Source organism: Bufo gargarizans, chromosome 6, assembly GCF_014858855.1.
Source record: "Bufo gargarizans isolate SCDJY-AF-19 chromosome 6, ASM1485885v1, whole genome shotgun sequence".
Taxonomy (NCBI): Eukaryota; Metazoa; Chordata; class Amphibia; order Anura; family Bufonidae; genus Bufo; species Bufo gargarizans.
In genome coordinates, this window is record NC_058085.1 from 197,381,137 (window position 1) to 197,396,107 (window position 14,971).

A 14,971-nucleotide genomic window follows, 5' to 3' on the forward strand; every position below is an offset into this window, starting at 1 on the left:
TAAAGTAACCTGTAGAGGACCTTAGAATTTTGTCATATACAGTTGCAAGAAAAAGTATGTGAACCCTTTGGAATGATATGGATTTCTGCACAAATTGGTCATTAAATGTTATCTGATCTTCATCTAAATCACAACAATCCCAGTCTGCTTAAACTAATAAGGCTACTTTCACACCTGCGTTTAGGTGCGGATCCGTCTGGTATCTGCACAGACTGATCCGCACCTATAATGCAAACGCTTGTATGTATGTTTTTTTTGTTTTTTTTGTTCATGACAATGCAAATGGATCCGTTTTGACTTACATTGAAAGTCAATGGGAGGCGGATCCATTTTCAATTGCACCATATTGTGTCAGTAAAGAACGGATCCGTCCCCATTGACTTGCATTGTAAGTCAGGACGGATCCGTTTGGCTCAGTTTTGCAAGTAGCGTTTTGGTGTTCGCCTCCAGAGCGGAATAGAGTCTGAACAGAGGCAAACTGATGCATTCTGAACGGATCCTTACCCATTCAGAATGTATTGGGGCTGAACTGATCCGTTTTGGACCACTTGTGAGAGCCTTGTAACGGATCTCACAGGCGGAACCAGAAACGGCAGTGTGAAAGTAGCCTTACACACAAAGAATTAAATGTTACCATGTTTTTATTGAACACACCATGTAAGCATTCACAGTGCAGGTGGAAAAAGTATGTGAACCCCTAGACTAATGACATCTCCAAGAGCTAATTGGAGTGAGGTGTCAGCCATCTGGAGTCCAATCAATGAGATGAGATTGGAGGTGTTGGTTACAGCTGCCCTGCCCTATAAAAAACACACACCAGTTCTGGGTTTGCTTTTTACAAGAAGCATTGCCTGATGTAAATGATGCCTCGCACAAAAAAGCTCTCAGAAGGCCTACCATTAAGAATTGTTGACTTTCATAAAGCTGTAAAGGGTTATAAAAGTATCTCCAAAAGCCTTGCTGTTCATCAGTCCACGGTAAGACAAATTGTCTATAAATGGAGAAAGTTCAGCACTGCTGCTACTCTCCTTAGGAGTGGCCGTCCTGTAAAGATGACTGCAAGAGCACAACGCAGACTGCTCAATGAGGTGAAGAAGAACCCTAGAGTGTCAGCTAAAGACTTACAAAAGTCCCTGTTAGCGAATCTACGATACGTAAAACACTAAACAAAAATGGATTTCATGGGAGGATACCACAGAGGAAGCCACTGCTGTCCAAAAAAAAATATTGCTGCACGTTTACAGTTTGCACAAGAGCACCTGGATGTTCCACAGCAGTACTGGCAAAATATTCTGTGGACAGATGAGACCAAAGTTGAGTTGTTTGGAAGAAACACACAACACTTTGTTTGATGAAAAAGAGGCACAGCACACTAACATCAAAACCTCATCCCAACTGTGAAGTATGGTGGTGGGGGCATCATGGGTTGGGGCTGCTTTGCTGCATCAGGGTCTGGACGGATTCCTATCATCGAAGGAAAAATGAATTCCCAAGTTTATCAAGACATTTTGCAGGAGAACTTAAGGCCATCTGTCCACCAACTGAAACTCAACAGAAGATGGGTGTTGCAACACGACAACCCAAATCATAGAAGTAAATCAACAACAGAATGGCTTAAACAGAAGAAAATACGGCTTCTGGAGTGGCCCAGTCAGAGTTCTGACCTCAACCCTATTGAGATGCTGTGGCATTGTAGTGTCCCAATACGTAAAGGTGGGCACTACTCAAGGGTCAATTGGGTCATGTTGTTCTCCACCTCCTGTGGAACATGGTCATGGTATTTTGTATTGCATTATAATGTATATTGTCATGTTATCTCCTGTGTACCAGGCCTGTTAGGGGTGTAGTTCCTCCTCCTAAGCTGTAGAGGGAACTAGGGAACCCCCTAGTATATATAGACAGGTCCAGTCCAGGGAGTGGCAGTGTGTGGTTAGAAGCCAGTGTTCACTTTAGCCAGGTAGTAGCTGAAGATCAGCTTCTAAAATGCAGCTAGATAGCCCAGGTTCCTAGCCTGCATCCATGAGAAGAAGTTTCCTCCTGAAGTTATCCTGCATCTTGCAAAGTACAGAGCAGTGCTAATCTTATCCAGCCAAGTAGAAAGCTGAAGGGTAGAAGGTTATTGAAAGCAAATGGATTTATACCAGAGGAAGGTTTCCCTACCCAAGGATAAAGCCAGCTATTAGGCATATGGACCTTGGAGAAAGCCAGACAGGATTCTGCAGCCTGATCTGTGAGTTTTATTCCCTCTGAGTTATCTTGCTAGGATTCTATCTGCCATTTATGTGAAGCCTGCCTGTTACCAAAAATCTTTCATATGGAACTGTTTGAAGCCTGTACCTAGTTGAACTGTTCAGTGAAGAGGAGTTCTAGTTCACTACAAACGTGTGTGTACCTCCATTATTCCTCCAACAAATCGGTGTGCCACCGTTACTGGCACTGGCGTCACGAACTGTAACGGATCTTGCCACAGGCACGCTAAACTTCCAACACCCAGGGCACCTCACCTACCACCCGGCCTGGTCCCTATATCCAGAGAGTGCCCCAGAGGATCTACGTGCCAGCCTCTCCATCACTGCTGTACGCCTGCCCAGGATATATAAAAAATTGTGAGTACCAAGAGCAACCCTCGGTCTGTTAACTGACCCCCGTGACCTAACACTCGCTCCCCCTGAAGGACTGGCGTACTGCAGCATGAACCTCAAGAAAGCGATTCACGCCAGACATCCCAAGAATATTGCTGAACTGAAACAGTTCTGTAAAGAGGAATGGTCAAGAATTACTCCTGACCGTTGTGCACGTCTGATCTGCAACTACAGGAAACGTTTGGTTGAAGTTATTGCTGCCAATGGAGGTTCAACCAGTTATTAAATCCAAGGGTTCACATACTTTTTCCACCTGCACTGTGAATGTTTACTTGGTGTGTTCAATAAAAACATGGTAACATTTAATTCTTTGTGTGTTATCAGTTTAAGCAGACTGTGATTGTTGTGACTTAGATGAAGATCAGATGAAATTTTATGACCAATTTGTGGAGAAATCCATATCATTCCAAAGGGTTCACATGCTTTTTATTGCAACTGTACCATCATGTTCAAGTAGTCTGTGCTGTTTTTTATGTCTGGAGAATCCAAGAGTTTAATGATGAAGTGAATGTCTTACCTGACTGGATAACGAGTTCTAAAAGGGAGGAATCCATCATTAGTCAGTGATGCCTCATACAATAGATGTAGTGATACAGTTCTCGAGGCAGAAATGGGAAACTTTAAGGAAGCCTGAACAAAACACTCATTGCAGGACATTGTTTTGCTGCACTCTGTATTTCAATGCAATGAAATCATTCTGCAATGTTCTGCCAATTGTTTGGTCGTGTTACATTTAATGACCCACCCCCACTCCCCAATCTGCTTTATTTGCCAAACACAGGACGGGTTCATCAAAGTCCTCTAAACATTTTCCACCATGGAAAACTTTACTTTCGTTTTATGCTCAGTATTTATTTCCAGCCCAGGGATTCAGTAGTTAGGTCAATGATGTCCAGAATGAATTCATGTAATTTTGTTTTCAGATGCAGTAGGATCAGGATGTCACTAGAAAGAAAGTCATTTTAGGGTACTTTCACACTAGCGTCGCCAGAACTGCCTGCCGATCCGGCAATCTGTATGCAAACGGATACCATTTGTAGATGGATCGGGATGCGGATCTGTCTCACAAATGTATTGCAATACCGGATCCGTCTCTCCGGTTGTCATCCGGAAAAACGGATCCAGTATTTATCTTTTTCACATTTTTAAAAGTCCTCGCAAGTATTCTAGAGTTTTGGACTGAGAAAATACTGCAGCATGCCTGCAGTATTTTCTCCGTCCAAAAACCGTACAGTGACTGAACTGAAGACCTCCTGATGCATACTGAACGGATTGCTCTCCATTCAGAATGAATTAGGATAAAACTATTGAGCCCCTAGGACGGAACTCAATACCAGAAAAGAAAAAAGTGAAAGTACCCTTATGCAAACAGTGCTTAGGGAATATATGTGTTAAAGGGAGGACGCACTTTTCTGAATGATGAACCTTTGCTTTGTTATGTCTGCTGACTTGAAAACGCAGAGTAAACTCTCATAGGAAACCCTTTCCCTTGCTCCAAAGGTCATAGCTAGCTCTTTGAAGCACATGTATGGTTAATGTATTGAGGTCAATACATAGATGATGTAAGGAAAGTTAAGAAATTGTTCAGAATTTATAAAATGTATGCACACGTGTGTCTTCCATAGTCTCAAACTGTTTTTTGTCTCAAACAGGCACTGGGCAGTAGTCGTTATAAAAATGCATCTCCTTATGGATCTTTGAACAACATTGTGGACGGGCTGAGTTCTCTAACTGAACACTTCTCAGAAATTTCACTCAACTCAGAGAACAGGAAACCCAGCAAGAGGCCTCCTCCAAACTACTTGTGTCACCTCTGCTTCAACAAAGGTCATTATATTAAGGACTGTCCACAGGTAAGAGATATTTATACATCTCCATTGAAGGATATTATGGTAGATTGTACAGTTTGGATATTTTGGTCAAGAACAGATTGGTAGCAACCAACGTCTATAATATAATGTGTAAAGTGGACTTACTGACTTCATTGTCACTAGCCATAATACAGGGTATTTGTTTTTCTGGAGTATTCCTTTAAAGAGGACCGGTCACCACAAAATGCAATATGCAGGCAGCCTGTTATGGAGCACGGGAAGCTGGGCAGATTAATAGATAGTTTGGTGGAAAAAGATTCAGGAAAACTTACAATTTGTGAAATCTTTGGAAAAGAGAAGGTATGAAGGCTTTATTGAAGTGGTGGAAGCATGAAAGCTAAATCCACTTTTAGGATTTTTGGGGGTTTTAGTTAGGGTCTAATTTATGCTTTGAACCCACAGTTTTTTAACTCTGATCACTTACAGTCAGCTGTCAACCAAACAAATTCTGTTGACCACCAACAAATCACGCTTTTTAACACATGTAAACCTCGGCTCTATGTCAGAACCATAGTTATTTATGAGTCTGCGGAATTATATTTAATCATCTTCAGTGTGTGAATGTGTCAGTCCACTTCGATTTAAATACTAAATAATAGTAAAGTCTTACAGCTCTGTTTCTGGCAGCCTTTCAAAGCTGATACCCTATGTATTCTGTAAGGAAAAATGATATCAATAGGAAGGATATAAAGAGATGAACATGTAATTCTTTGGTTCAACAGGAGGTCCATCCAGAAATATAAGGACATGGAAATAGTGCCTCGTGGAACTGTCCAGGCCCAAAAGGAACACATTTTCTGATGAAGAGCAGGCTAATAATTGTAGTAAATGTAATTCACTGGTTTAATGGAGACTTGCAGTAAAAGCAAACATAAAATGACAAGTATGGTAAACATCTCAAAATTAGAAGCTTGTGTTTACTTCATCTAAGCATTGTAGTCAAAGTGCTGCAATGGGTACCGAAGAAAGAACATTGTCGACTGTAAAATAAGGGTACTTTCACACTAGCGTCTTTTCCGGCACTGAGTTCCGTCCTAGGGGCTCTATACCGGAAAAGAACTGATCAGTTTTATCCTAATGCATTCTGAATGGAGAGCAATCCGTTCAGGATGCATCAGGAAGTCTTCATTTCTGTTTTTGTGACTGATCAGGACAAAGATAAAACCGCAGCATGCTACGGTTTTATCTCCGGGCAAAAAACTGAAGACTTGCCTGAATGCCGTATCTGGATTTTTTTTTCCATAGGTATGTATTAATGCCAGATCCGGCTTTGAAAATCCTGATCAGTCTTACAAATGCCATCAGTTGGCATACGTTTTGCCGGCAGGCAGTTCCGGCGACAAGTGTGAAAGTAGCCTAATGTTAAAACCTGCATACTCATAAAGCTACTTCCTGGGAGCAATAATAATATTAAAATATAGTACAGACATATTCAGACAGCTTTTTACAGTCATCAGGAGAAGTAACCATACAAAATAGCAGATAAAATGGATTGTTTTTCAGTTAAAACGTCACCAAAAAAAAAAAAAACATTTGATAAATTTTGATTCGTGGGGGTTTGAGTGCTGAGACCCCCACTGATTGCTAGAATGAGGAGAGATGAGCTGCAGGAGATAGGCTTACCAGAAGTTTATGGGCCCCTCTTGATTCCATACAGTGGGGTTCTGAGTGTTGAGACCCCGATCAACCTCTAGAATAAGTAGAGATGGGCTCATTAGAAGTCTATAGGCCCATCTAAATTCCGTACTCGGCAGGCAGGAGAGAGAGCATGTAGGTCTCAGCAGCCAGACCCCCACTGATCAAAACTCTTGATATATCTCTGACGTATCAAAAGTTTTGAAACTCTGTGAGCCCTTAACTATAGGACCCTAGTAAGACTAAATGTGCCCCTTCAATCCTAGACTTGTAAACTATTGCAACATAAAAGGGACATAGAAGCCTGTGCTAACCAGTATTTGTACCGCTGACCATGCCTTAGCCCCCTATGCATCAGCTTTAGTAATCATTTTATATCTAAAGTGTTCTGCATAGTTCAGCAGTTTTTACTTAAAAAAATAATGCAGCTTTCAAGATACTTCAAATAAAATCCATATGTTTCCACAACCCCCTCTTTACCTTCCTAAAATAATAGCTCCCCCTCCTTGTATCAGCTGGATTGGGTTACCAAAGTGAAATCAAGAGGAATTCCAGGAACAGCTGTAACTCTACCCTCCCGTGTGTACATACTCAGAAACGAGCTGCATGCCTGATACGTTCATGAGCTTTTCATTTGTGGAGAGCTCACCGTCTCTGTACTGTAATCTGCATTGGTGAAGAAACGTTCAAGCTGCATCATCTTCTACTTTCAGGTTCGCTTACTGTAACCATACAAATAACAAGGTGCAAAAAGACTTTTGGGGACAGTTGTCAAATCTTTTGTGGCGTAGAAGCGATGTCACATGCACATTTTGTGGGTTTCGGTAATCTGCACCTTCCCACATCACGTTGAGTGGAGTGAGAAGTTAGGTTTTGCCAGTAGATCACTTTTTTGTCACATTTATGAAGTGCAACTTAAAAAAAAAGTTACAGCCAGTTGTGTATCCACATGAGGTAACCCCAAGGCGTACTGTCACTTAAACAGAAGCACATTACTGAACCAACATTGCCTACCTATCTGAACGCAGAATTTATAAAAACCCGGAGCCACATTCATAAATTTGGCACAAGTTAGTCTATCAACTCCAATCTTAAATCTAATATCAAAGACACCTATGATGGTAAATTCTCCCTTTAAATCATGTAGCCAACTGTAGTACAAGGAGCAGTTCTAGTTTTCTTGTAGCCCACGGGAAAACATAAAAGAAATCTACATATATGATTGCAAAGACAACCTTCAAAAGACACTAAGTGTTTGTCAAGTTGGTGTTAAAAATGAAGCTTCCACCTTGGCAGGCACTTTAATGAATATTGAATAAATAGCAATATACATTCATTGTCAAATTGCTAACTTGCACAATATGAGCATTTGTTAATAACTAAGGCTACTTTCACATCTGCGCTTTCCCTTTCCGCTATTGAGATCCGTCATAGGATCTCAATAACGGGGGAAAACACTTTTGTTTTGTCCCCATTCATTGTCAATGGGGACAAAACTTAACGAAACAGAAAGCATTCCATTCCGTTTGGTTGCGTCCCCATCGCAGACAGAATAACTCTGCAAGCAGCGTCTTTATGTCCACAATGTGGTGCAGGGCAAGACGGATCTGTCGTGACACACAATGTAAGCCAATGGTGGCAGATCCGTTTTCTCGTACACAATAGAAAACTGATCCGTCTCCCAAATGGTTTTAGAGACGTATCCGTCTCTGATCTGCTTTGCTGTTCTGTTTGCTGACAATGCTGGAGAGTACTAATCAATTGACTGCCACAGCGCCTGATAAACGAATTGCTGCATGCTCCACTATATAAATCCCTTGTCACACAACCCTCCATATGCAGGCAAGCCACATGCCCCTCCATACAGAGTCACCACATGCCCTATATAGAGTGCTTTTCAATGCAGGGACTTATTCCCATATTCTGTTTCATTGGGTTCTCCATCAGCTACACATTGTAGTTTCCCAACTCGTGATTGGTCCCCAGTTCACTGGATAGTTCAGGATTTAGGGGTATGTGGGAGAGGGCTCCTAGGACAGTGAGACTGGGTCAGGGGTTCGGGAAAGGACTGCTGTATCTGAGACACTTTGTGTACCAAAATATTATTAGCTTACATAGTTGAAGTCATTGTGTCCCTTTACTGCAAACTAAGCTGTAGAAACCAGTGTCAGGCAGCTGCTGCCAAGGCCAATAAGATGATGGGTTGCACCAAAAGGGGCAAAGATGCCTGTGATGAGAACATAGTCCTGCCACTTTACAAATCACTAGTCAGACCACACATGGAGTACTGTGTACAGTTCTGGGCTCCTGTGAACAAGGCAGACATAGCAGAGCTGGAGAGGGTCCAGAGGAGGGCAACTAAAGTAATAACTGGAATGGGGCAACTACAGTACCCTGAAAGATTATCAAAATTAGGGTTATTCAGTTTAGAAAAAAGAAGACTGAGGGGAGATCTAATTATCATGTATAAATATATAAGAGGTCAGTACAGAGATCTATCCCATCATCTATTTATCCCCAGGACTGTGAAGAGGGGACATTCTCTGTGTCTGGAGGAAAGGTTTGTACACAAACATAGAAGAGGATTCTTTACGGTAAGAGCAGTGAGACTATTGAACTCTTTGCCTGAGGGGGTGTGGTGATTTCACTAAAAGAGTTCAAGAGGGGCCTGGATGTATTTATGGAGCGTAATAATACTACAGGCTATAGCTAGTAGAGGGGGATCGTTGATCCAGGGAGTTATCTGATTGCCTTATGTGGGGAAAATTGGCTTCTACCTCTTTTTTTTTTTTTTTTTTTTTTGCCTTCCTGTTGATCACCTTGCAGGATAACAGGCCAAACTGGATGGACAAATTATTTTTCTCGGCCTTATATGCAATGTTACCATGTATGTTAGTTGTTTTGTTACATGGGAGTATGGGTTATGGTTGTCAGAGATGGAGCTAGAAGCTGCAATGTAGTGGCCTTTTTTAAAATTTTGTCTTTATTTTTTTACTTTACACTTTATGACCCCATGAGGTCTTCCTATTTTGAGTCTGCTAAGACCCAGCAGATTGTGCAGACACCCAGCTCCCAGCAATCACATGATTGCTAGTACTGGAGCACAAAATGACATTGCCGCTTTCTGATTGAGTGCTGTGTATACAGGGATGAAGAAGCCAGGGATGGTAAAAAAAAATCCCTAACTTCTTAATGGGGAGCCCAGCTGTCGCTGACGGTAGACCCACCGCTCCCGTAGCTGTTCAATGAGCTTGCAGCTGCTAACGCTACAAGGACATTCAGGAATATCCTTGTAGAGTTATATGATGACATACTGGATGTTTATAGTATAGTGGTGGTCATCAGTCGGTTAAGGAATCAACCACTAAAAGGCTATTGTCACCCAAAACATTTATGGCGTACCCATAGGATATGTCATAGATGTCTGATAGATGTAGCTTCCTCCTCTTAGACCTGCTCCTGTCTCTATAATCGGGTTTAGTGTAAAAAGACTAAGGTTCTGTTCACACTGGTGCTATTGCCAGTCTGTCAGGGTTTCCAGTATTTTTTATGACCAGTAATAGTGATCAGATATACTGAAGCCTTATCAAACCTCTTTGATACGTAAGGTCAGATCTGACATAGCTGTCGTAGCTCTGAGTTTTTTAGTATTCCTTTTTTCCTTCAGAAAATCATACCTGGACTGAAGTTTTGACCTGTGTCTTTGTGCATGAATACTATTTAACAGTATCCACGGACTTTCATGGGAAAAAAAGCATCAACTATACATTTGCGATGGAACATGGCATGATTTATTTTGGTATGGTTGGCACATGTAGCATATAAAAAAAGAACTGAGGTATTGGAACCTTAGTAGTATAGCCACCGTATTATGCCTCCATACATCTCAGAATTTATATGGAGCCTTAATATTTTATCCTATCCATAAGATGCTTACAAGCAATAGAACTAATGGTGTTATTCCTTTCAAGATTACTATAAGTGGTCCAGGTTCTCATCACAGTTCACCAATCTAGCACATATTGATAAAATTGTGCAACATTGCTCAACAAAACTATTCTGAGGATGGGTGGATGTCTTACTGACAGCCATGGAGGCATCTTCTGGGGTCATCATCCTAGTAGACATTGTATTCTGCAAGTAACAGATGCCAAAGCCTGGAGGTCCAAGTATCGAGCACAATGCCAGCATCCAAGTCTTTCTTCTTTATAGAACAAATTTACCCCATGACAAATCCTGTTTTATAATGTCCTTGCTGCTGTAAAGAATGTCATTCAGGATCATTATAGCCATTAGTATACCATTAATCAAATATAGGTTTTCAGTGTAGGATGTAAGGTAAAGTTGACCATACCCAGTACAATATCATTATGTGTGTTCTCTAAGACACCCCTCCTGTGGTGAAACCATCTGAGTTTCAGTGAGGGTCCAATTATTGTCTTTTTATGATAACTGTAAGGGATTTCATAAATGCAAAGAGGTTTTCAACATCAGAGGGTGTCAACAACTCCTCCATTTGGTGGTATTCTCCTTACATCCAGCATAGATACTGTATACTGACCAGCTTTAGCTAGACAGCCATGACTTCAAAATTGCTTTTTCAGCACAGGAAAGAACTCAGTGTTATGATTTACAGTGGCCAGGAAGGCCTTGGCCCGAGTTCTGCCTTAGATTGCCATTTTCTATATCCAGATATAGCATTTGATACATCTTTCCCATCACCCTGAGCAGTGTAGGTCCTGGTGGAAGGAGCAATATCCCACAAGGGCTTATTGTCCTAATGTGTGACTGATTAGCCCTGCTGTTGGCTGAGGAATGTGCACCACAAAGAAGCTTCTTCATCGGATAGGACCACACTTCTTCCTAGTCCCGGCTTGCTTTCTTCTGCAAGCACAGAGGCCGTTTGTGTGCATGTTCCATGTCTTTACATCAAAACTCATGTGTTGCTGCTATATCCAAAGCCAATAAACTGGACAGTTTAGTTGCAATACTGTAGTTACATTTGCAAACGTTTTTTACTTATCTTTTTTTTCATTTTTATCTTTCCTTCCGATGATCCTTATTAAAATTAAAAGTTAGGGCTCTTTCACACTTGCGTTTTTGTCTTCCAGCATAGAGTTCCGTCGTCTGGGCTCTATGCCGGAAGAATCCTGATCAGGATTATCCCCATGCATTCTGAATGGAGTGAAATCCGTTCAGGATGCATCAGGATGTCTTCAGTTCCGGAGCGCTTTTTGCTCCGGCCAAAAATCCTGAAGACTTGCCGGATCAGGAATGAATGCCCATTGAAAGGCATTGATCCGGATCCGGCCTTAAGCTAAACGTCGTTTCGGCGCATAGCCGGATCCGACGTTTAGCTTTTTTAGAGTGGTTACCATGGCTGCCGGGACGCTAAAGTCCTGGCAGCCATGGTAAAGTGTAGCGGGGAGCGGGGGAGCAGCATACTTACCGTCCGTGCGGCCCCCGGGGCGCTCCAGAGTGACGTCAGGGCGCCCCAAGCGCATGGATCACGTGATCGCATGGCACGTCATCCATGCGCATGGGGTGCTCTGACATCACTCTGGAGCGCCCCGGGAGCCGCGCGGACTGTAAGTATACCGCTCCCCGCTCCTACTATGGCAACCAGGACTTTAATAGCGTCCTGGGTGCCATAGTAACACTGAAAGCATTTTGAAGACGGATCCGTCTTCAAATGCTTTCAGTACACTTGCGTTTTTCCGGATCCGGCGTGTAATTCCGGCAAGTGGAGTACACGCCGGATCCGGACAACGCAAGTGTGAAAGAGGCCTAAGCCAGTAATTGTATTAAACTAAGCCAACCAATAGTTGTTATAGAGTCAGTGAAACTGTCTATCTCTGCACCAGATTTAATTAAATACCTTTCCTTGCGGGGTACCCCCCGCTGATGCTGACACCCTGGTTGTTTTTTTAAAATACCGCTCGTACGCGCCACTGTGCCCCCCTGCAGTTTTCCCGCTCAGTATGTTAATCCTGAGCATTGGTACAGGGAGGAGGAGATGCCAGGGTATCTTAATGGGCGTCTCCTTCTCCCTGTGCCGTGCCGCGATCCAATCACAGCGGAGAGCGTCACAGCCAGGGAGAAGGTGAGCTGTTTTTTCTCCCTGAGAAACTGAGCGGGCACAGTGGGGCGTACGAGTTGTATTTTAAAAAAACAGGGTGTCAGCATCAGCAGGGGGTTACCCCGCAAGGAAAGCTATTTAATTCAACTAGAAAATTCCCATGAATGGTCCTCTTTAACCCCTTCCCGACTGCCATACGGCTATATACGTGCTATCTGCACATGCCCCGTGCAGCTAGCACGTATATACATACACTAGCAGCGCTTTAATCCCAGCGCTGATTAAAGCTCCTGATTAAAGGTTTATTACAGCTTCTGCCTTCTCCTGTGCTGGCAGGAGATCGCTGAAGGAGCGCACAGTGGAGGGAACAGGAAGTGTGGGGGGGGGGGGGGGGGTAGGAGCATAGCTGCAGGGTCTAAGGAGATCAGCTGTGCCTGTGTGTCAAGGCTGTTTTCCCCTGTAACTGGGGCTCCTGTGGAGTTAAAAAAAAAAAAAAAAAAGTCTGTGTCCTCCAGAGGTCTTTTATTGACCTCCTGGGGGACAGATTATGTGCCCAAAATTTTGAAATATAAGTAAAAATAAATAATAAAAAATACAAATAAAAATAATGTAAAAAAAAATATTCAAAATGCCGTCGCTAACAGAAATCGTCTCCATAGTCGCCCCGTTTTCTCAAACCTATACCTGTTATATATGAAAACGATTGTCACAAAATTGGGAACCCATTGCAATAATTTATTTTTGTGTCAGTTATAATAGTTGAGAAATAAAAAGCTATAATAATAAAAAAAAATCTTTTTTATAATAATTAGCGGTTTTCCTCCAAATGAAACCTAAAAAAATGAAAAAACTATCTCTAAAAAACATTCTAATAAAAAGTGTTTTTGTAGTCAAACAAACAAAAAAGCTACGGTCACTAAACCGCCAGGTGTACAAAATCACAAAAAGTTGCCTGGACATTCAGGCCTTTTTGGGCCCGGTCATGAAAGGGATTAATTTATGTATAAGCATCAGGACAGCGGCCGCAAGAGTCCTTCTGAATTCGTCCTCAGGACGATGATACAGCTTCATACTGTGGGGAGGGAGGCAGTATTTTGTGCTGCACTGTGGTATTTTGTTCTGCACTGTGGTATTGCAGGCCCAACCTACTTCTATTGTCCCACCTTCTGTCAATTTGGACCCACCTTCAACATGAGGCCACATTTGTTTTCTTTCCAGAGCCACTTTAGGTTCCCAATCTACCCCTGGTTCTGAGTGCAAATACCTTGCAGTTTAAACAGGGTACTGACTCTACTTAATCCCATAATGGCCAGCCATACACCTTTTTACAGCGGTCACTAAGAGGTCTTAGGCTGGGCCCAGTCAAAGAGCTGCACAGGTCTCCTGCTCTAGCTCAAACAGCCCAGAGCGGCAGGAGCGCAGATCTGGGCTGTTTAACCCCTTACATGGCTCAGGCAATTGTGCCTGCCACATGTAAGCAGTTACAGAGGGAGCTTATTCGACAGAAAAAAGAAACGTTACCAATAAAAACTACAAGGCGTCCCTCAAAAATTAAGCCCATACACAGCTCCATAGAAAGACAAAGAAAAAAGTTATGGGTCTTAGAATGTGGCGATGCAAAAACACTATTTTTTTTAAATACTTTTTTTATTGCAGTAGTAAAACATAAAAATATATGTATTTGGTATTGCTGTAATCATACTGACCCAGAGAATAAAGTTATCGTGTTATTTATGCCAAAAAATAAACGCCACAAAATTTTTATAACAGAAAAAGTCAGTGGCAGTATTGCTGTTTTTTTCTATGCTCAGTAAGTTATGTGTTACCCAAAATGACACCATTAAAAACTACAACTTGTCCCGCAAAAAACAAGCCATCATACAGCTATATAGACGGAAAATGGAAAAACTGATAGCTCTTGTAAAGCAACAATGAAAAGAAAAAAGAAAACGATTGGTCAGTGAGTCCCAAAACAGGCTAGTCACTAAGAGGTTAAAGAGGCCAGCTGTGTATGGAGACTTATTGGAAGTGCTCCATGGGATCGAGAGTTATAGGCCATGAAGATAATATGCAAAGAGGTATCTCCTAGGGAAAGAGAACCATCTCATTAGCGCCACCTTAGATTTTGACCCAGGAGGAGCCACTTCCACAGGGCGATGCTAACAAGAAGGATATCTTTCTTTGGGAGAGAACTCTTTGCCTACAGAATTGCTATGTATTTTATTCAAGAGCAATAAAAGTAGTGTTGAGCGAGCATGGTCGGCTGAACACCAGTTCGGCCGAATACCGCATGTGCTCAAGCACGATGCTAGAGTCTCCTCCCCGCACGTTTGTTGGCTGCTATGCAGCCAATAAACGTGCATGTAAGTATTGCCACTCACTGTAATGCCATAGCCATGTTAGTTACTGGCATTACAGTGATTGGCTGGCCGGAACACATCATCGGGTGCTATATTGCACCCAATGACACGTGGTTCGGCTCAGTCTTAGTCAGGGCGAGCTGCAGCAGAAGGGACAGATAGTGTAGGCAGGGAATGGAATTTTATTTTTTTGTTAGGCAGGGTTGGTGTTAGAGACCCAAAAGTCCTTTTAAGGACTATTGTTGTATCTGGCAGCAATATATATTATTAGCGCAACCTGCGCTAAATTGCGTGCAATTGTTTGGCCGCTGCAGACAGCGACATTATCTGCGCTTCATCTCCTGTGTAACGTGTGCGCAGCCTAAAAATATCAGTGATATCCAG

At 42.3% G+C, this 14,971-nt stretch overlaps 1 protein-coding gene across 1 annotated transcript in view; it reads left to right on the forward strand.

Moving 5' to 3' along the window:
- Positions 1–14,971, forward strand: part of ZCCHC24 (zinc finger CCHC-type containing 24) — a 133,992-nt gene that overhangs the window by 57,947 nt on the left and 61,074 nt on the right. Inside the window, exon 2 of the mRNA XM_044296877.1 lies at positions 4,295–4,495. Within this exon, the coding sequence (XP_044152812.1) occupies positions 4,295–4,495 (201 nt within the window). The remainder of the gene's footprint in view (positions 1–4,294; positions 4,496–14,971) is intronic.